Source organism: Pipistrellus kuhlii, unplaced genomic scaffold (genome assembly GCF_014108245.1).
Source record: "Pipistrellus kuhlii isolate mPipKuh1 unplaced genomic scaffold, mPipKuh1.p scaffold_m20_p_32, whole genome shotgun sequence".
NCBI lineage: Eukaryota > Metazoa > Chordata > Mammalia > Chiroptera > Vespertilionidae > Pipistrellus > Pipistrellus kuhlii.
This window is the reverse complement of record NW_023425532.1, coordinates 4,685,030-4,705,635: the sequence shown is the minus strand read 5'-3', so window position 1 is coordinate 4,705,635 and position 20,606 is coordinate 4,685,030. Positions and strand designations below refer to the sequence as shown.

At 46.6% G+C, this 20,606-nt stretch overlaps 1 protein-coding gene across 3 annotated transcripts; it reads left to right on the top strand.

Annotated features, from left to right (window-relative positions):
* Positions 1 to 3,896: 3,896 nt before the first annotated feature.
* Positions 3,897 to 19,432, top strand: DDX3X (DEAD-box helicase 3 X-linked). Of its 3 annotated transcripts, none has more exons than XM_036460445.2 (17): positions 3,897 to 4,244; positions 7,108 to 7,165; positions 8,912 to 8,959; positions 10,942 to 11,074; positions 12,056 to 12,214; positions 12,297 to 12,396; positions 12,756 to 12,891; positions 13,392 to 13,477; positions 13,672 to 13,770; positions 13,874 to 14,034; positions 14,418 to 14,562; positions 14,642 to 14,786; positions 14,975 to 15,156; positions 15,235 to 15,352; positions 15,640 to 15,793; positions 16,493 to 16,632; positions 16,884 to 19,432. In XM_036460445.2, the coding sequence occupies exons 1-17, from the start codon at positions 4,200 to 4,202 to the stop codon at positions 16,961 to 16,963; spliced, it is 1,989 nt and encodes a 662-aa protein (XP_036316338.1). In that variant the 5' UTR covers positions 3,897 to 4,199; the 3' UTR covers positions 16,964 to 19,432. The 3 variants fall into 3 exon arrangements, with proteins under 3 accessions (XP_036316338.1, XP_036316339.1, XP_045426409.1); XM_036460446.2 differs by having other exon boundaries at positions 4,086 to 4,244; positions 16,496 to 16,632; XM_045570453.1 differs by lacking the exons at positions 12,756 to 12,891; positions 13,392 to 13,477 and having other exon boundaries at positions 4,086 to 4,244.
* Positions 19,433 to 20,606: the final 1,174 nt, after the last annotated feature.

Sequence of the window (20,606 nt, the reverse complement as noted above, 5' to 3'; positions counted from 1 at the left end):
CCCCTTCACCACACTGCTCAGTGTGCATGGATTATGCATCTATGCATATAAATTCTTTGTTCTTTCTAACTTTATAGATGGAAACTGAGGCATTGAGATGTTAAGTGGTTCCCCGTCTCAGGGGGGATCTGAGCTGCCAGGATCTGGATTTGCAGGCTTTCTCTCGTCTGATTGGCTGCCCCCGGGGAGGGCGGGCGGTACAAAGGGTAGTTATTTGCTCGGACGTGGGGGCTCCGTTGAACAATGCCCGGGAACCTTAGGAAGGGCGGCCGGAAAAGTTTCTCACGTTCAGCTTTTCCTCAGCTCTTTGAGGTCACTTTCAATAAAATTTGCAAATGACTGCCGGGAAGATATGCAAATGGCTCGGTGGAAAAGTCGCCGGCAGTGTCAGCCACCCGCCTGCGCACTCTTTCTCAGTGAATGTGTTTGAAGACAAAGCCTCGTACATTTCCCCGCTCCCTTTCCCACTTGCGATTCCAATTAGAGTATATTAGCAGAACAGCCATTGATTTGAACTGAGTTTGCCTATGAGCGGGGCTCACTGCAAACAGGAAAGCGCTGTATGATTTCTTTTTTAAAAATATATTTAATTGGTTTCAGAGAATAAGGGAGAGGGAGAGAGACAGAAACATTCATGGTGAGAGAATCACTGACCGGCTGCCTCCTGCACTCCCCCACTGGGGATGGAGCCTGCAACCAGGGCCTGTGCCCTGACCTCAATTGAACGCTGACCTCCTGGTTTTTAAGTTGATGCTCAAGCCTGAGCCACACCAGCCAGGCTGTATAACTTACTCTTTTAGGCACTCCCAGGCAGTACCTTGTACTCAAAATTAAATAACGCCCAGAAGCAGAATAGTAAGTATATCCCACTGTTATGTGCAGTTTGAACTGTCAGAACTCACAGCTCTTACTCTCTTTAAAAAAATATATATTTTTTATTGATTTTTACAGAGGAAGGGAGAGGGATAGAGAGTTAGAAACACCGACGAGAGAGAAACATCGATCAGCTGCCTCCTGCACACTCCCCACTGGGGATGTGCCCGCAACCAAGGTCCATGCCCTTGACCAGAATCGAACCTGGGACCCTTCCGTCCGCAGGCTGACGCTCTATCCACTGAGCCACACTGGTCAGGGCGCTTTTAGTCTCTTCACCCTGAAAGAAAAACTGAAGCAAAACCACGCAAACACACCTGACAACGGTTCCTGAGAATCCACGAATGTCGGCGGAAAGGGACGGGGATGGCGTGGAGCCTGGTGGCTCTCTAGGAGGCCCTGGGGGAGCTGTGGGTTTTGGTTGTCACAGTGACCGGCAGGGGCTACTGGCACTTAGTGGGCAGGCACCAGGCGTGCTAGTCTACAGTGCGGGACGCTCACCTGAAAACGAATTCCCCAGAATTAACTCTATTAGACATGCAAGCACAAACTAGCTTTGCCCAGTTTTTTGTTTTGTTTTGTTTTGAATCCTCACCCTATGATATTTTTCCTTTTAGACAAAGGGAGAGACAGAGATACCGATGTGAGAGAGACACATCAACTGGTTGCCTCCCACATGCCCCGACCAGGGCCGGCAGCCTGCCACGGGGTAGTGCCCTTGACCTGAACAGAACCTGAAACCTGTCAGTCCCTAGGCCAATGCTCTGCCCACTGAGCAAACTGGCTAGAGCTCTCTGGCCAGTTTTTAAAAATTGATTTTAGAGAAACCGATTTGTTGGTCCACTTATTTACACATTCATTGGTTGCTTCGTGTGTGTGCCCTGACCAGGGACGGAACCCGCACTCTTGGCTTACGGGAAGGATGCTCTAAGCCAGTGGTCGGCAAATTCATGAGTCAGCAGAGCTAAATATCAACAGCGCAATGACTGACATTTCTTTGGAGAGCCACATGTTTTAAACCTAAACTATATAGGTAGGTACATTGTTATTAACTTAATTAGGGCACTCCTCAGCTGGCCTTTGCTAAAAACTCAAGGGGCCAAAGAGCCGCATGTGGCTCGCAAGCCTGTTCGCAGAGCAGCTATGGGGCAGGGCTCTCAGTCTGGAATGTAACTACCACAGCGAGGGAGGGAACATTGTGCTATTTTGTTTCAAACATTATCTGGGGAGGGAGGGTATAAATGGGAGGGGGAGCAATGTTAAAATATGTACACAGATAATAATTTAATAAAAAAGTGTAAAAGGGGAAAAAACAACAACGATTAGTCGTTTTGTAAAAGGAACTCACCAGTGGCAAAATGGCTCATCATACTGGAGTTGTGAAAACACACGTTTCCAGTCGCATTTTAAAAAATTGACTTGAGAGAGAGAGAGAGAGAGAGAGAGAGAGAGAGAGAGAGAGAGAGAGAGGGAAACGCATTGATTTGTTTGGTGCATCCAGGGTCCATCGGCCAGCTCCTGCTCTGTGTGCGGACCGGAATGAAGGCAGCCTTGGTGCTGGGTGCAGGGACCGTGCCAGGGCTGCCCTCGCGTTGGGAAGTGCCGGGTTGGTGTCTGCATCAGCTGGCGTGCCTGGGAGCGGTCACACATCAAATTCGTCTCATTCTAACCACCCAGCTTTTATTCGTTGGATCATGTGTTTTTGAAATTGTGTATTTTATTATCTGTGATTTCTTATTTCAGCATGGTAGTCGGGTGTTACAAAACACTGCTAGAAAAAGGAGTGGTCTTCTCAGGGGTACGCAGACAGCCGGCTCCCCTCCCAAACGAGGAAGTGGAGACCGGAGCAGGGAAGCACCTGCCCCAGCACCGGGCTATCTCCTGCCTCCTTAGGATTATTTCCATTTTAGAACTGGGAAGGGAGAGTGGTGTCTGGGAAATCATGTGGGGAGGATGAGCTATCGGAATTTGAGTGTGTTTTTTTTTTTTTTTTGGGGGGGGGTGGTGGCGAAAAACGCTGCGTGGTATTTGTCAGGCTGCGGGTCGGAGAGGAGGGAGAAGCGTTTGTGAGAAAGAACCGCGTCTGTGCGGCCGCGCCCTGAAGCCAGGGACCCGCTGGCCACCGCATGTTCCTCACCTGACGGCCCGGGCATGGGAGCTGGGACTGGGGGTGGCGGGTTAGGGGGGCCCCCCTTCCTCCCCTTCCCCCTCCACCGCAGTGGCCCGAGGCTGGGGATAAAGCCACATCACTTGGGCAGCCCCCCTGTTCCCGAGGGGAGCCGTCCTCGGTACCCGGGGTCCCCCGGCTGTGAGGGGGAAATAAAGGGCCCCATGTAGCACTGGTGCCCGCGGAGGCCGGGGTCCCCCCTGGGTGCACCCAGCCGCTCGAACTCGGCGCGTGACTGTTTTATTGTTTCCTCATCGCGGGGTTCGCGGGCGCGCGCAGGCGCTGGAGTCTGGGGGTGACACTGAGGGATTGCTGCGTTTCTAGGCGGCGTCCCTGCTGCCTAGGCAACGGCGCCGCAGAGCGACGGCCCCCGGCGCGCCGCCAGCTCCCCCGGCCCCCAGCCCGGTCACCTTCCCTCTCCCCTTCCTCCCGTTTCTGTCGCCTCCTTTTCCCACTCCTCTTCCCAAGTCCCCCTGGGGACTCCCCGCATTCCGAGCGCCCTATTTAAGCCTCGGTTTCCGGGTCCACAAAATGGCCACCGCGGCCGGCACCTGCGGTCACGTGACCCCGGACTACGGATAGGGTGGCCGCGGACCAGCGAGGGCGATCGGTTTGGAAAAATCTCCCGGCATCCGCTCGTTCGGACACTGAGGGAAAGAAAAGAGAGCGAGGGCGAGCGCCAGGAAGGGAGGAACAGCGAACATCGGGAGTGGAAGGATGGAAGGTGACCGAGGCCTTAAAGGAAATGTTAAAGCCCCTAGCGGGAGAAAAGCGGGAAGACGAGTTCTCGCGATATCTCGAGAACCGAGCCTTCCGCGGGGAACAGGGAAGGGAAGCTCTAGCGAAGTAGGACAGCGTTTGCGTTTTGAGTTCCCAGGTAGGACGACCAGCCAGGGACGGGAAAACAAGAAATCCCGCGAGATTGGGGCTGTCCGAGCGCTCAGTCGCTAGGCAGAAGTGGTGGGGCAGCGGGAGCGGGGGTGTGAAAGGGAGGGCACGCACAGTACGTGCTGACGTCACAGCCAACGAGTGGGTATATTAGATCCCTGGCAGCGCCGAGCGCTCCAGAGCCGCAGTTCTCCCGTGAGAGGACCTTCGCGGTGAACCTAACGCACTCGCTCAGCAGCGGAAGACTCCGAGTTCCCGGTACTCTTCAGGGATGAGTCATGTGGCGGTGGAAAATGCGCTCGGGCTGGACCAGCAGGTGAGCTGCCCTGCGCCCCGGATCCCTCCCCTCCGCCAACTAGGCTTATGGCGCAGCGCCCGCGGACGCCCTTCGCTCCCATTTCCCGGCCGCCTCGGGCTGGCGCGGGGCCGCGGGGCCGCGCGGGAGGGGGAGGTGACGGGAACGCGGCTTGTGACCGGCGCCCGGGCCGGGTCCCCGGCTCGACCCGCGGTATTGTCCCCGGGACGAGCACAATGGCGGCTTTTGTGTGTGCCGGCGCGGGCGGCGGAGGGCCGGGTGCGCGCGCTCGCGGGGAGGCGCACGCGCGGGCCCGGCCCGACCGACCGGCGCGGGCGGCGGCGGGGTGCGCCCCGGGTCTTTGTGGCCCCGCGGCCCGGCTTCCCGGCAGGCGGCGGCCGGGAGCGCGCGCGCGCCCCCGCCGTGGACCGCGGCCCTGGAATGCGGGAGGGGGCGGCGCGGGGGGCGGCCGCGCCGGTAATGGCGGCGGCCTCCTTTGTGTGGCGCCGGGCGGCGGGGCGGCGCTGCGGCCGGCTGGCGGCGGAGGGAGGGGGGAGGATGTCGGGGCCCGGCCGGCGAGCGCCCGGAAAGGGAGATGGAAGGGGCGCCCGGGCCATCGCGGCGGCCTTCCTTCCGCAGGCGGCCGGCGCGGCGGCCCGGGAGCCGGTTTCCGGAGTGGAAAGTTTTGTGACGCAGAAGGTTGGGGCGGGGGGGGGGGGCAGGGCGCGAGGGCCGCTGCGCGCGCCGGGCTCCGGGGACCGAGGCTGAGCCCCGGGGGCCCTTTCCCGGCGCTGCCCCCCGCAGGCACTGCGGCGCTGTAGCCGGTGGCCAGCGCTGCTGCTGTGTATGCATTTCCCCCCGATTTTGTTTTTCTTGGAAGGGACTTCGGGTTGCGTGAGTGTCTGCTCCTGGCGTTTGATCCAGGGATCGGCCGGAGCAGAAAGACAGCCCAGCCTCCCGGCCCCGTGGCTGAGATCCAGGGTGGGGGGAACACTCGATGTGGCTCCGGGGAAAGACAGAAGTTGTGTTGACTTGTTGCTGCCGTGGAGGAGGTGGTGAAATAGGTCAGATGAGGTGTGTGTCCGCAGCCTCGGCCGGCGGGCGGGGCGGCCGCGGGGCCGGTGGCAGGAAGTCTGCATTCCTCTGCGACAGCGGCCGCGCCGATAAGCTCCGCGGTGTCCCTGGCCCCGGGGGACTCCGGCCGGCCTTCCCAAACCCGGGCATGACCCTGAAACGAAACCTAGTGACAGCTTAATTACAGATCGTGTATGTTCTTGGGGGTAATTTCTTCTTTGGAAACATTCTTTACGTTAATCAGTTACATTAAGTCCCCCGAATTGCTCACACGTCTCGGTCGGAAGGAGAAAAAAGGGCTGGTGTTCAGGCGGCTTTAGCATTTGCCATGTAAGTGGTGCCTTTTGAACATTCCTCACCCGAGGGGATGTTTTGGTTTTAGCCAGGAAGGGAGGAGAGGAGAAGCATCCTTGGCAGAGAGACCCATCCATTGCCCCCCCATTTGCCCTGATGGGGGGTTCAGCCTGCAACCTTTTGGTGTACAGGGGGACACCCGAACCCAGTAAGCTACCCGCCGCCGGGACAGGGGTGCCGCTTTTTAAGATTCTAGGCAGGAATAAACTTGAAATTTGCAATTGATGTAATTCGAAAGAAGACGCAGCCTTAGAATTCAGCAGCAAGCAAATTCACCGCTGAGAAAATTGCAACAGTGTAATCTTGGCGATCTTTAAACACTTAACTAGCGTTGAAAGTTGCCAAGTGTAAAATTAATAACCGGTAACAAGTGCAAACAAAGTTTTTCTTTTGTGCTTTCATGTGCCAGTCTGTTGCGATAACTACTCCAGAGAGAAAGCCTTGACATCGTTTTTGCTAATAGAAATTATAGAAATAAGGCCCTTTAGTCTCGCTCAGCTCGTTTTCTTTAAGACACAGCATCTGTGTCCAATCTTCAATGACTCCATTGATGGTTGCAATGAGACAGAATCGCTTTGACCTTTTCACGGAAGTTGTGGTATGGCTATAGCACATCACCTTTGCAGACAGTTGGCAACAGAAGTCTGGTCTTCGTGGCTTATAAAATACTTTAGGCATATATAGATCCCCCTCCCCTCCCCTTGCTTGTAAGTGGTTCCTGGTTAGTCATAACAGAATGTGATGAAGATAGCAGGTTTGTGTGTGTGTGTGTGTGTGTTGATTTTTTGCAAAGCAGGTCTTTTTGTAGAATGAGGTTTCGAACTAGTATAAGGGGATAGATAAAAATGGGGGTTAGAGAAAAGCAGCCCTAGTCTTTGAGGCATTGAATGCCAGTTGTGCTTATCTGTGGTGACAATGGGAGAATCCACTTCCCAGGGCTGTTTTTAACCTCGTGCTGAGTGGTGGGTGTATTAATGTTTTCTAAGAGTGCTACCCCAGTTAAAAATGCTTGTGCAGTATTGGGGGCATAAAGGAATTAAAATTTTGTTCTGACGTTTTCAGGTGTGCTTTTACATATTTAAAATAATCCCAAGTAGAAAGTTGGCGTTGGAAACATTTGTCAAATATAATTGGAGCTAAAATTCATCCTTTGTGTATTTGACATTTTAAAATGATTTTCAGTTCTGGAGCTTTTTCTGGGGTGAATGTTATGGGGGAGAAATCCTGAATGAATGACGCACAGGGACCCGGTTTCTCTACAGCCGCATCTGGGCGTGCTGCCGTCTGCAGTATGGACAGGGATACTGTGGTGTTTATTTAGAATTTTTCACAGTCTTCGGAGCACATCCTCAGTCACCTTTGCGTTAGTAGTTTCAAACCAGCCCCATGATTCGGAGCAGACTAGTTTTAGTAATACCTCACCATTCTGGCTACTAACCGTCTAACTCTCTTCCAGTTTGCTGGCCTAGACCTGAACTCTTCAGATAATCAGAGTGGAGGGAGTACAGCCAGCAGTAAGTAAAATGTTTTATGGATTTACTGAATATTAGTTTTAATGCTGTTCATTTTTTGGGTTTATTTAAAATTTAACAATTTCCCCTCTGGTTTTTACGGTGTAAAGAATTACGTAGGCAGTGTTATGTAAGAATTATGAATTAGTGATCAATATAAAGCATTGTAACCTTTTGGTAGTAAAAAAAAAATGCTGGTTTTCTTGTTGAAAACAATCATTTAAAGAAATACAACACACAAATTACCTCTAGAAGACTTTGGTATGAATCCTGAGCCCAGCTTAGAGGTCGTGGGGTTGTATGAGAGCCTTACCAGAATTCAACTCAATAAAGGAAACATTCAACAGCTAGCTACCCCTTTCCCATGAAGAAAGTGAAAGCAACAGAGCAAAGCTATATTGAATCTGTGGTGCTTAGGATTTTAAGTGCTGTGTCACTGTGTCATTCTTTTGAAAAGTAGACATATAGGTGGGATGTAAACAAAATAAACTGACAAAATAGATCCAGAGGTATGGATGCATGGAACCCAACTGATCTCAGTGAGGGAGTTGGGGGGAGGGGATAGGAACAGATTAACCAAAGAGCATATGCATAGCCCCTGGGGAAGCCTGGGGTGGGGCAGGGGTGGGGTGGAAGGGGGCAAAAAGGGAGATTAGGAGATAATCTAATACTGTCAACAATAAAATAAAGATATAAAAGTTTCTTTTTGGGGGGGGGGGGGACTTGTTAGATTAAAGTTAAAAGTAGGGTATCTTACTGGGTTATTATTTGGCAGTAGACTTGCTCTAGCCCAGGTCTCCCATCCTATTAAATAAAAGACGGGTATGGGCTGTAGAGTCTGAAATCGGTATTTCTTCAAGCACTGTGTTACACTCCTGGCACATAGTTACTTAGCATCTTATTTATTTGAGGGAGAGAAACAAACAGATTTGTTGTCCCACTTATGCATTCAGTTTGTGTCTTGTATGCATCCTGACTAGGGATTGAGCCCACAACCTTGGTGTATCAGGATGATGCTCTAACCAACTGAGCTACCCAGCCAAGGGCCATTTAGCATTTGTTTTAAATCTCACTATATTTGCCATTCATGCTAAAAATGTTAAGCATTGGTCCTCCTAATAGAGATCTGTGGTATTTAATTTGACCCAGAAGGGGAAAAGGGAAGTTAGGTTGCAGATTTATTAGAAATAAGTGAGTTGATTTTCCTTTTTGTTTTGCCTTCTTATCCATTTTCTAGGCCATATTCTTGCCTGCATGCAGAGCAACAGTTAACTCTACATAAACTCAGCAAGCCCCAAATTAAAACCCCAATTCTTTAAAATTATTTCCCCATTTCAGTTTTTCCATATATATATATATATATATATATATATATATATATATATATATATATTTTCTGTTTTAGAAATTACCAGGATGGAAACAAAAAGGTCTCTTAGTGGCAAAGTATGTGACTTATTACATGGTAGTCTTTCAGGTTATAGTAATACTTCCGGTGCAACTGTTTTAATCTACAACAATTCTCAAATCATAGCAGACCTAGTGGCAAGTTAAATTATTTTGTGCAGTTTAACTGTTAGTTACCAAGTCGAATTTTTGTTTGCCAAACTTGTCCTTTTTTAAAGTTATCCTCATAAAGCAATAACCCATTTAAAATAAAAGGGGATCCCCAGCCCCCCCTTACCAAGTTAGACCAGAAGGCTAGAGATTTACATTATTTGTGTGTTTGTTTTTTCTTTTTTTTTTTAGAAGGGCGCTACATTCCTCCTCACCTAAGGAACAGAGAAGCTACTAAAGGTAAGTCCTTTGAGCAGTTTGGGGACCTACCAATACCTCTTGCTGCGTATACAAGTCTGAGCCCAGGGAAATGAGGCGCCCTGGGAAGTCTGTAAATGCTGCTCTTCCGGCAGCCGGTTCAATATTAGGGCTTCAGCACTTTGGAAAACCTCATCTAATGTCACACTGTGAAAACGGCGCAACTCACTGACCTGTGCCTCTAGTCTGGCTGTTCGCAGCATGATTTTAAAATGTATATTTTATTGATTTTGTACAGAGAGGAAGGGAGAGAGATAGAGTTAGAAACATCAATGAGAGAGAGTCATCGATTAGCTGCCTCTTGCACACCCCCTACTGGGGATATGCCCGCAACCAAGGTATATGCCCTTGACCGGAATCAAACCCAGGACCCTTCAGTCCCCAAGCCGACGCTCTATCCATTGAGCCAAACCGGTTTCGGCTCGCAGCATGATTTTAATTAGAAAAAGGTGAGTGGGCAGCCTACTCTGTAAACCAAAACTGCATGGTGACAGCAGCCCAGCTGTTTCTGTCTTGCAGAGATGCCAAAACAGAGCTGGGTTACTGTGGACTAGCTAATAAGGTGCATAGCATTGGGCATGCTCCTAATAAGTTGGGAGCGATTCCCCGATTTCATTTACTTGCCTGAATGCTTCATTTGAAAGATTTTATCCTAAAGGTATCCCAGCATTGGGTCTGTTCCCTTTTAGTGTGTGATGTAGTGACATGTCTCATTATGGCACAACTGTTTGGGTGCTATATGTTTCCTTACGTAGTTGGAAGAAAAGGATAGGTCAGGAAAATGATTTAAGGCCAGAGGGAATATGCTGGATGTATGAAAGGGTGGAGAGAGAGTCCACAGGAGCATAGTTACTCCACACCCACATGTCTATTAGCGTCACTGTCCCTGGCAGTATATGAGGATACCGTCTATTGTTTCTGTCACATTACTTGGTTGTGTCCCCGTTCTCAGTTACTACAGTCTGTCTTTATCATTGTGGGTGTCGTCGTTCGTCATCCTTAGAATGTCCCGCTGGGCTTGCCCCATGGACACTTAGTGCTCGCTTCCCCCTTGGCTGCAGTGACACAGCAAAGGGAGAGGCAGTGTAGGAGGTTTGAGAGCCAGAGAGATCTTAGAACTCCAACTCAGTTCTTCACTGATAGCCAAAACTGTTGGTCACCGGGCTGGCTACTGGTAGAGGCAGAAGGCTGAATGAAAGTCACTTAATTAACTTGTAAACTCTGAATAATAGTGTCACTGAAACCAGTTAAACTTTCTACTTGTCTTTAAATCCTCTGCCTGCTTATACCTCTGTCACCCCTCCCGCTCACTGAATGCTGTGGCTGTATCCTGTGCCTGTCCATATGAGGAAGGTGGGGGGTTTCCGTTCTAGGGATTCTTGGTTCTTGTCTGACGGGATGCATTTCACGTGAACTGAGGACTGTTCTTAAGCTTTTTACTGTTGAAGCGGTTAAGTACTGTATTAAAAGAATGTGACACTTACAAATGTTGCAAATGAATATTACCCCTAGGAAACATTGAAACCAGTGGTAACTGGTTCCTAGTAAACTCACTTTATAACATGAATGGGATCTCCTCCCCTCCCCCCAATTTTAAGAGGAAGCTTACTCAGAAAGTTACAGAAGCAGAGAAGGCCGCGGGAACTTAGGCCAGAGGGAGGCAGGGAGCCCTCCAGGGGAAAGCGGGCAGAAAGTAGTTTGAGATGGGCAGAGTGCTTGTTCAGTGTACAGCATTTCCTAGTGGAGAGGATTAAAGAAGACATCCTGTGGACCATGTAAGCCAGCTCTGCATCTTGTTTTCTAGTGCCCCAACAGGCATTATTCCCATTGTCCCTCCAGTCTGCAGGGAGTAAAGTGATTGGAGGGCTTCCAATTCAGAAACATCTCACGTTACGGTATTTACCACTTTCTAATCCTACGTTAAAATGATCTGTGTTTTGTGTGTTTGTTTTTTTGAATTGAAGGATTCTACGATAAAGACCCTTCCGGTTGGAGCTCTAGTAAAGACAAGGATGCATACAGCAATTTTGGAGCTCGTGGCGATTCCAGAGGAAAGTCTAGTTTCTTCAGTGATCGTGGAAGTGGGCCACGAGGAAGGTACGTGTTTTTTTACTTGACGTGTTTGTGCGATATAGCCGTTTAGGAATTGGTCTTTAATTTGGTAAGTCCTCATCCCTGTACTCCGGTCATCGAGCATCTTTTCTCCTTAATAGACCACCTATTTGGATGTTAAGTATAATGTCTGTTACAGCCATATCTTCTTAACTGGGAGAGGTCTGAACTAAGTTGAACTTTTTACATAGAAATTCGGTAAGAATAAGAATGGCCCCTTTGGCATAATGAACTCGGCTGTTTTTATATTTCTCCACTTCTGTATAGTCTGTTTAAAGAGTAAATTTACCTAGTGAAGGGCCTAATTTGGTTGAGATTTTTGTGGATATTCTATATGGCAATTTTTAAACACCTTGTATTTTTGATTACACAAGTGTGGTGAACTGACCCCATGTGCCTAAGAGCTGTGGTTAGTCCTGTGTGTCCTGATTTTTCGCAAACAGGCCTAAAACACTAAAAACATCCTAATTCAGGTAAGGATTATTTTCTACTTTTTATCCAAAATCTGTCACACAGGTGAATTGTCCTTTAAATGACATTCTCATATACCCGGGACAATTGATACTTGGTGTGGTATTTTCTTTCTTTTTTCTTTTTTTTTACTTGGTGTGCTATTTTCTTTTCCCTACCACTAAATATATGTGGATATAAAGGTACTGATTACAGATATACAAGATTTGATTCTTAATTTTAGCATGATGAGGCCTGGGTAGGCTATATAATTTATAGAAATAAAGGATACTGATTTTAGAAAATAAAGCTATATACCGGAAGTTATACATATCAATCTGGTAATTAGAGGGCCTTATTTGTCCAGTAAGAGCAAGCCAGAATTGGACTGCTGACATCCTTGAAGTGAGCCATAATGAATAATTCCAACGTCTCCAGGTCCCGTTTTAGAATAGTGGTAGGAGGATGAAAACTGGTTAAACGATAGGATTCTGATTGAGTGCTTGTGCTGTTCAGGTTTGATGACCGTGGCCGGGGTGACTATGATAGCCTTGGTGGCCGTGGTGACAGAAGCGGCTTTGGCAAATTTGAACGCGGTGGAAACAGTCGCTGGTGTGACAAATCGGACGAGGATGATTGGTCCAAACCACTGCCGCCAAGTGAACGCTTGGAACAGTAAGTGCCTGCAGTGATGCTAACGGCGGTGCAGCATAGCCATATTAGCTAGTGTGATAAAAACTTACCTTTCTGATTTCAGGGAACTCTTTTCTGGAGGCAACACTGGGATTAACTTTGAGAAATATGATGATATTCCAGTGGAGGCAACAGGCAACAACTGTCCTCCGCATATTGAAAGCGTAAGTATTTATGCTCCCTCTTAAGACAGGGAAATGAGGTTTTTTCACAGCGTGCCAAAATGATGTAGGCATAGAGACCATGCTTGTCTCATTTTAACAGTTCTTCAAAAGCTAGCCTCATTGGTGGAAAGGATTGAGCTCAGTCAGTGTTACCATTGATACGAAATAGGAAATGGGTCAAACACAGGAAGCACCCAAACTTCCAATGCAGATACCCGCCCCCCCTGTAACATAATTTTTACTTAAAGCAGCTGTGAACTCAAGTGCAAATCAGCTATTAGGTTTTTTTCATTGTTATGTTAGTATGAAAACAAAAGAGGCTATTTCTAGCAGTTTAACCCTGTTGAATTTCTCTGCAGTTCAGTGATGTTGAGATGGGAGAGATTATTATGGGTAACATTGAGCTTACCCGTTACACTCGCCCGACTCCAGTGCAAAAGCATGCTATTCCTATTATCAAAGAGAAGAGAGACCTGATGGCTTGTGCCCAGACAGGTAAGCTCCGCCTTAAAGTGAAAGGAGAGAACAGCCTGTGACCCACAGGGATGGGGCTGGGGGAGGGGTGCCTCCTGGGTATATACCAATAAGGAAGTGTTAGAAATGGAAATGAGTACTGACTTCAAGGCAAAAGTTCTGTTTTCTTTATAAGCAACATTGCAGAGGAGAGGACATTGTTACTGATCAGTGTTTGGTATGCTTTCCTAGAAAGGAACAAAATAAACTTCCTTTATGGCCACATTGTCTCTCTGCATCTACTCAGCTCTGCTGTTGTAACGTGAGCGCAGCCACATGTGAATTATTGAGTGTGGTGGCTGCATCTGTAAAGATTGTCTAGGCCGTAGTTTGTGGCCTCCTGTTACAGTGGATCAGAGAAGTCCCTTGGTATTTTTAACTTGGCTGTTACTAGGACAGTTACAAAACAGCCCCCTACCAATGTTTATTCAAAAGGAACCCGCTTTTCCTGTGGTTGAGTGAACATGCGTTCTCTCCAACAGGGTCTGGGAAAACCGCAGCGTTTCTTTTGCCCATCCTGAGTCAGATTTATACGGACGGTCCAGGCGAGGCCTTGAGGGCCATGAAGGTAAAGATTTCCTTACAAAATGGGGGTGATGGTATTTGGTTGGCTGTAAGGGACACTAAAACTAAAACCCACTCCAGTCTACCTGATTGATGTAAGACTGTCTTCAAGTGTATCCATAAATTACAGGAGGGAATTTTGTAACGAGTCTTTCAAAAAGTATGTTGTTGAGTTTTAATTTGTAAATGAATTTTTAGGAAAATGGAAGGTACGGGCGCCGTAAGCAATACCCAATCTCCTTGGTATTAGCACCAACCAGAGAATTGGCAGTGCAGATCTATGAGGAAGCCAGGAAGGTAAGTGTGCATTTTAGCCATTTTGGCTTCCTCGTTGACTCTGAAATGTTTTATGACTGTAAAAATCTCGGCCTTGTGGTGGATAAAATTTCTTTGATTATAGTTTTCATACAGATCTAGAGTTCGTCCTTGTGTTGTGTACGGTGGTGCTGATATTGGTCAGCAGATTCGAGACTTGGAACGTGGATGCCACTTGTTAGTAGCCACCCCAGGACGGCTGGTGGATATGATGGAGAGAGGCAAGATTGGACTAGACTTCTGCAAGTACGTTACAGTTCACATCCCTGGGACGCGATGTTAATGTTTACATTTCTGGCTGTTAAGTTTTCTGGAACTCACCGAAATAGTGTTAGTTACACTTTAAAAATTTGAGAAGTGGTTTATGTTGTCTTCTAAGTTTGGCTAAAATTTGGTTATTGTAAGTTTTAATGTTGAAAAACCTGACATTTCTGTAGAGGCTGAGAGTGGCCTCTGGGACAAGTAGTAAGAACTCATTTCATGGAGCTTGGGTGATCTATTCAGTGGCAGACCCTGCCCTGTCGCATGTGAGTGAGGAAGTTTAGCTCCCTGAATGAGTAATACAATGGTACTTACCCATACAGCTACTAAAACTCCTCAGATTCTAAACTGGGTTTTTCTCCTCACAGATACCTGGTGTTGGATGAAGCCGATCGGATGTTGGACATGGGGTTCGAGCCTCAGATCCGTAGAATAGTTGAACAAGACACGATGCCGCCCAAGGGGGTGCGCCACACCATGATGTTCAGCGCCACCTTCCCGAAGGAGATCCAGGTACTGCAGTGGTGGATGCGGCAGGCGGGATGCTGTCAGCAATCTGTCTCGGGAGGTACTGAAAGTTTTTCTCCTTCAGATGCTTGCTCGTGACTTCTTGGATGAATATATCTTCCTGGCCGTGGGAAGAGTCGGCTCTACCTCTGAGAACATCACACAGAAAGTAGTTTGGGTGGAAGAGCCAGACAAACGGTCGTTTCTGCTTGACCTTCTAAGTGCAACGGGTAAGCTAGGAAGTTAGCTTCACTCTGACGCCCAAGCAATGCGAATCCATTGGGATCACTGTGACTGCTTTTCCCCATCCCGGGCATTCTGTTCACAGGTCTTACTGAAATCTTTGTGTGCGTTTACTAAGTGCCAAAAGAGCACAGCCACCGTTAGTGACGGGAAACTTGTGCTTTTTCAAATTTAGGCAAGGATTCCCTCACCTTAGTGTTTGTGGAGACCAAAAAGGGTGCAGATTCCCTGGAGGATTTCTTGTACCACGAAGGATATGCATGCACCAGTATCCATGGAGACCGATCGCAGAGAGACCGAGAGGAGGCGCTGCACCAGTTCCGCTCAGGAAAAAGCCCGATCCTAGTGGCCACAGCAGTGAGTGTCGTACTCTGTCTGCATTCCAGCCTTTGGCTTTCTTTAGTGGCCACATGTAACGGCAGCCTTCCTTTCCAGGTGGCAGCAAGAGGCCTGGACATTTCAAATGTGAAACACGTCATCAATTTTGACTTGCCAAGTGACATTGAAGAATATGTGCATCGCATTGGCCGCACAGGACGTGTGGGAAACCTCGGTAAGCGCTTGCTTGATGCTCTGGTTACTTTTTACTGTGATTCGTGTGGCAAAGAACTTTTCGGGATCTTAATTTTAAGAACTTTCTATTTCCAAAGAATGCAGGTAACATACATTTCAGCAGTAGAAGTGATAGAAAAGTCAGGTTTTGTTTAAATACCTTTGCCTTGGTAAAATAGCAAATTGTAATTTTATTTTTATTTTTAGTATTGTGCTTAACTATTCTAAGGAAAGAGGATACTGCTTTATGGGAGACCTTGATTTATGTACTTTTGGGAACTGTTTTAGGTCTTGCCACCTCATTCTTTAATGAGAGGAACATAAACATCACAAAGGATTTGTTGGATCTGCTCGTTGAAGCTAAACAGGAAGTGCCGTCTTGGTTGGAAAGCATGGCTTACGAACACCACTACAAGGGCAGCAGCCGCGGGCGGTCTAAGAGGTGAGTGAGGCTCAGGTGGCACGGGAGGGAGATGGGCTCGGTCCGAGGCCAACTTCAGATACAGGCAGTCCTCTGGTTACGTCGAACTCAACGTAAGTCATTGGCATTTCATGATTATGTCGCCATCTCCCATTTATTTAAAAAAAAAAAATGTTCCGCCATTTTTACCTATGTACATAGGTGCTTTGTGTTTCATTATTTATTTACGACAAGTAAAGGTCAGGAATGGTTATTTTCTATATTTTTTTACTGTTTCACTTCATCACTGCTGTGTATTTGCTCCATGTGAGTGACGTAGGTGCTTATGTAGGTGGGTTCCGACTTCCAGAGCACATCCGTTATGTGTCGTAGGAGCAGATATAACCCGAGGACCTACTGTATTAGTTTAACAAGCTTAATTTTATCTTGTTTGTTCAATGCAAATCAGTTCCCTAACATGAGAAGTTAATACAAATCAATGCGTAAAGACAAAGACACAATATGAAGGTAGAATCACACAAGGTAGCTTGATCTGTTGGGCATGGTGTTCCTGGGTAGATTTCGAAAGATGGAAAACAGTTTGGTTACCAAGATGACCATGGCCACAGTAGATACTGAAACATGTCAGCACCAGTGTGTGGTCACTGGGGAGCGTCAGGAATTTTGGACTATTTAGTGGGATCTTGTCATGTGAACCGATCCACGTTTTTGTCCTTGCAGTAGTCGGTTCAGCGGAGGATTCGGTGCCCGAGACTATCGCCAGAGCAGCGGCGCCAGCAGTTCCAGCTTCAGCAGCAGCCGTGCGAGCAGCAGCCGCAGCGGGGGAGGCGGCCATGGCGGCAGCAGAGGGTTTGGTGGAGGTAAATATTACTTTTTTCTAAAAATATATTTTTACTGATTTCAGAGAGAGAGACAGAAACACCAATGATGAGTCATTGATCGGCTGCCTCCTGCATGCCCCACACTGGAGACCGAGCCCGCAACCCGGGCATGTGCCCTAACCTGGTTTATAGGTTGATGTTCAACCACTGAGCCACACTGGCTGGGTGGGAAAAATGATATTTGGTAGCGGGTGACCTGACTCGTCTCTCCTTTTCACATCTCTCATCAGGTGGCTACGGAGGCTTTTACAACAGCGATGGATACGGAGGGAATTACAACTCCCAAGGGGTTGACTGGTGGGGTAACTGAGCCTGCTTTGCAGTAGGTCACCCTGCCAAACAAGCTAATATGGAAACCACATGTAACCTAGCCAGACTATAACTTGTGTAGCTTCAAGAACTTGCAGTACATTACCAGCTGTGATTCTCTACTGAAATTTTTTTTTTTGAGGGAGCTCAAGGTCATACGAAGAGATGGAACAATCAGCAGCCCTGTTCAGAAGGTGGTTGGAAGACTTCATTGCTGTAGTTTGGATTAACTCCCCTCCCACCAAGCCCCGTCCCAAACTGCATTTATAATTTGTGACTGAGGATCATTTGTTTGTTAATGTACTGTGCCTTTAACTTTAGACAACTTTTTTATTTTGATGTCCTGTTGGCTCAGTAATGCTCAAGATACAATTGTTTTGACAAAATAAATTTACTGAACTTGGGCTAAAATCAAACCTTGGCACACAGGTGTGATACAACTTAACAGGAATCATCGATTCATCCATAAATATTATAAGGAAAAAAACTTATGCGGTAACCTGCATTAGGGCTCTTTGATACTTGCAGATTGGGGGAAAACAAACAACAAACATCTTGAAGCATATTAACGGAATTCGTTTCTAATGTGGCGAACTGTATTAAGTTAAAGTTCTGATTTGCTCACTCTATCCTGGATAGGTATTAGAACCTGACAGTCTTTAAACAAGCCATTCCAGTCACGAGGAGGTGATGTATGAACACATGCATACATTCGAAGCACTGTTTCAAAGCTAATGCAAGTAAACACAGCAATTCCTCTTTCAGTGTTCAGGCAGATCATGAGGGATGAGCTGGCCAAATGTGGGCATACTATTCCAGGGAAAGTTTAAAGGTCTGATAACAGGAAACAAATAGGTTTTTAGGAGAATTCATCTACTTAAGACATTTAGATGCCTGCCATAAATGGAAATGGTAGAATGGCTGACCACAGCAATGACCAGCCCGCAGTAGGGCCCGGATGATTTTTGGTCTAATAACGCATGCTAGTGTTGATGTTTTTTGGTCAAGAGGATATGAACAGGAAGAATTAATGCAGCAGGCTTTCTTTTAAATGCCGATTCACATTACTCTGTTCAAGCTGCGTTAAGATGTTAAACTGGCTTACTATAGACTTTGTAAAAATGGCTCCAGAAGAGGAAGTGAAATCTGAGATCACACAGGTTGGAAATATGTACATAACTGCACAAGGTGTCGATCCTGCTCTCCAGTGCAGTTTAGTCAGTTTTAGTTGCATAGGTTTCCATTGTATTTATAGTCTGTTTATGCTAAATCTGGCCAAAGATGAGCATTGTCCACCACTAAAATGCCTCCGCCACTTTGAATTCTGCGCTAATTTCGTGGCCAGAATGCGGTGATCAAAACGCTCAATCTTTCTACAGTGGCATAGGGAGACGGCAAAAATTTCCTAAAGTGCAATAGATTTTCAAGTGTATTGTGCCTTGTTCAAAACTTTTATTAAGTAGGTGCACTTGACAGTATTGAGGTCATTTGTTATGGTGCTATTTCAATTAGTCTAGGTTTAGGCCCTTGTACATTTTGCCCATAACTTTTTACAAAATACTTCTTTTATTGCACATTCAGAGAATTTTATATATATGTCTTGTGTGCGTGTCCTTAAACTTCCAATCTTATTTTGTCTCTTGGAGATTGTTGAACGCAGCTTGTCTAGGAAGGGGGATGGGACTAGATTCTAAAATTTATTTGGGACCATGGGAGTGATGGTTGGGAAGAAAAACTATTTGCACACAGATTTCTAGATACTTTTTGCTGCTAGTTTTATGTAATATTTATTGAACATTTTGACAAATATTTATTTTTGTAAGCCTAAAAGTGATTCTTTGAAAGTTTAAAGAAACTTGACCAAAAGACAGTACAAAAACACTGGCACTTGAATGTTGAATGTCACCGTATGCGTGAAATTATATATTTCGGGGTAGTGTGAGCTTTTAATGTTAAGTCATATTAAACTCTTAAGTCAAATTAAGCAGACCCGGCATTGGCAGTGTAGCCATAACTTTCTGATGTTAGAAAAACAAAATTGGCGACTTGAAATTAAAACATGCCAAGGTTTTGATACACTTGTCTTAAGATATTAATGAAACACTTCAGAACACTGATACGAAGTGTCCAGATTCTCAGATGTTTGTTGCGTGAGTTTTGTTTAGTTGTGTGTATTTTTTTTCCCCAGTGAATGTCTGGCACATTGCAATCCTGAAACATGTGGTTATCTTTGTTGTATTGGCATAACCAGTGACTTGTGCATTCAGCAATAGCAAGTTCTACCAGTAAGCAATATTTTCAGTTCTAAGGTTTCAAAAATGTAAGAGTGATTTAAACTTGCTGAATGTAAGCATTGAACCTCAAGTCACTGTAGCTTTAGTAATTGCTTATTGTATTAGTTTAGATGCTAGCACTGCATGTGCTGTGCATATTCTGATTTTATTAAAATAAAAAGTTGAACTGCACAGTCTCTTCCGTTGTTGTCAATTGTGGTTTATTATTAGTGTCAATAAAGTTGTGCTCTTGCCTGAACTGGAAGGTGTTTTTTTTTTTGGTTGCTGTCCCACTGGTTTTGAGATTCCTCTTGGAGACAGGAATGATCCTGGTTAAGTGTTGGTAATACAGTGGAAAAGGTTTTCTGTAATCGATGGGGATCTAAAAGGTGTACGGCATGTATTCTACATCTGGTTACATTTTAAGCAGCTTCAATATGGGTTTGAACCTGTTATTGGAAGGGTGGTTGAAGTGGGAGAATGAATTAACCAGATATTAGTAATCAAGTGTGGTTAAGGGCGGGGATCCAAGAATGGCTTGATTCCCTGTCAGGGCACCTGCTCCGTTGCAGGTTTGGTTCCCAGGTCTGTGCGTATCCCAGAGGCAACCAATGTTTCTCCCTGCCCCTCTTGCGAATCAAAAACATTGAAATGTTTTGGGGTGAGGGTGACATGGCATGGGCACCTCCATTACCACACATTGAGGTAGGCAGCTTGCTCCCAATTAACCAATGATGGTAGAACCATAACTGAACAGAACCATGTGAGACAAGTCTGTGGGCATCAAGTTGACAATACGGTTCAACCTAATGAGTACACACTGACCTTTTCCCTTTGAGGTCTAGGTTTGCAGTGTGATTAAGAACATTTCTTTATATTGTAGTTGCCTTTTATGGAAGATGCCATTGATACTGGAGATGGGAAATGGAGGTAGCTGAGTTTGTTCAAAATAAGTGGGAAGAAAATGGCCAGATTGAAAAGATTGGCAGTAGTTGAAGGCGATTCAAATGGAGTGAAATTGAATTCTAAGGACGGTTCAAGGTCCCTTTTATCTGTTCTGGGGACTGCCTCAGCTATCCTGTAGTCTAAGTGATAAATAACCTAAGTACTAGCTACTGGGTTTTCCCAATCTCTCACCAGATAAGTTTTTTTCAAAAATTCTCGAGCATGTTTGAGATTGCCCAATGTCAGTGCTTAATATTTTTTCCCTCTTAAATGACCTGGTTGTTTGGTCACGGGCCACCCCTTTGCGGCTCAGTGACATCTGAGGACTGGTCTGTCCCTCCACACCCGAATGCAGAGGTTGTGTTCACTGCAGATACAGGACTGAAGTTAGCTTTCTCTTATTGGACACAGCCTGCACGCTGCCTT

Coding starts and splice junctions, on each gene's coding strand:
- DDX3X (XM_036460445.2), top strand. CDS start 4,200: ATGAGTCATGTGGCGGTGGAAAATGCGCTCGGGCTGGACCAGCAG. Junction 7,166..8,911: donor TGGAGGGAGTACAGCCAGCA/GTAAGTAAAATG, acceptor TTTTTTTTTTAG/AAGGGCGCTACATTCCTCCT. Junction 13,478..13,671: donor AGGCCTTGAGGGCCATGAAG/GTAAAGATTTCC, acceptor ATGAATTTTTAG/GAAAATGGAAGGTACGGGCG.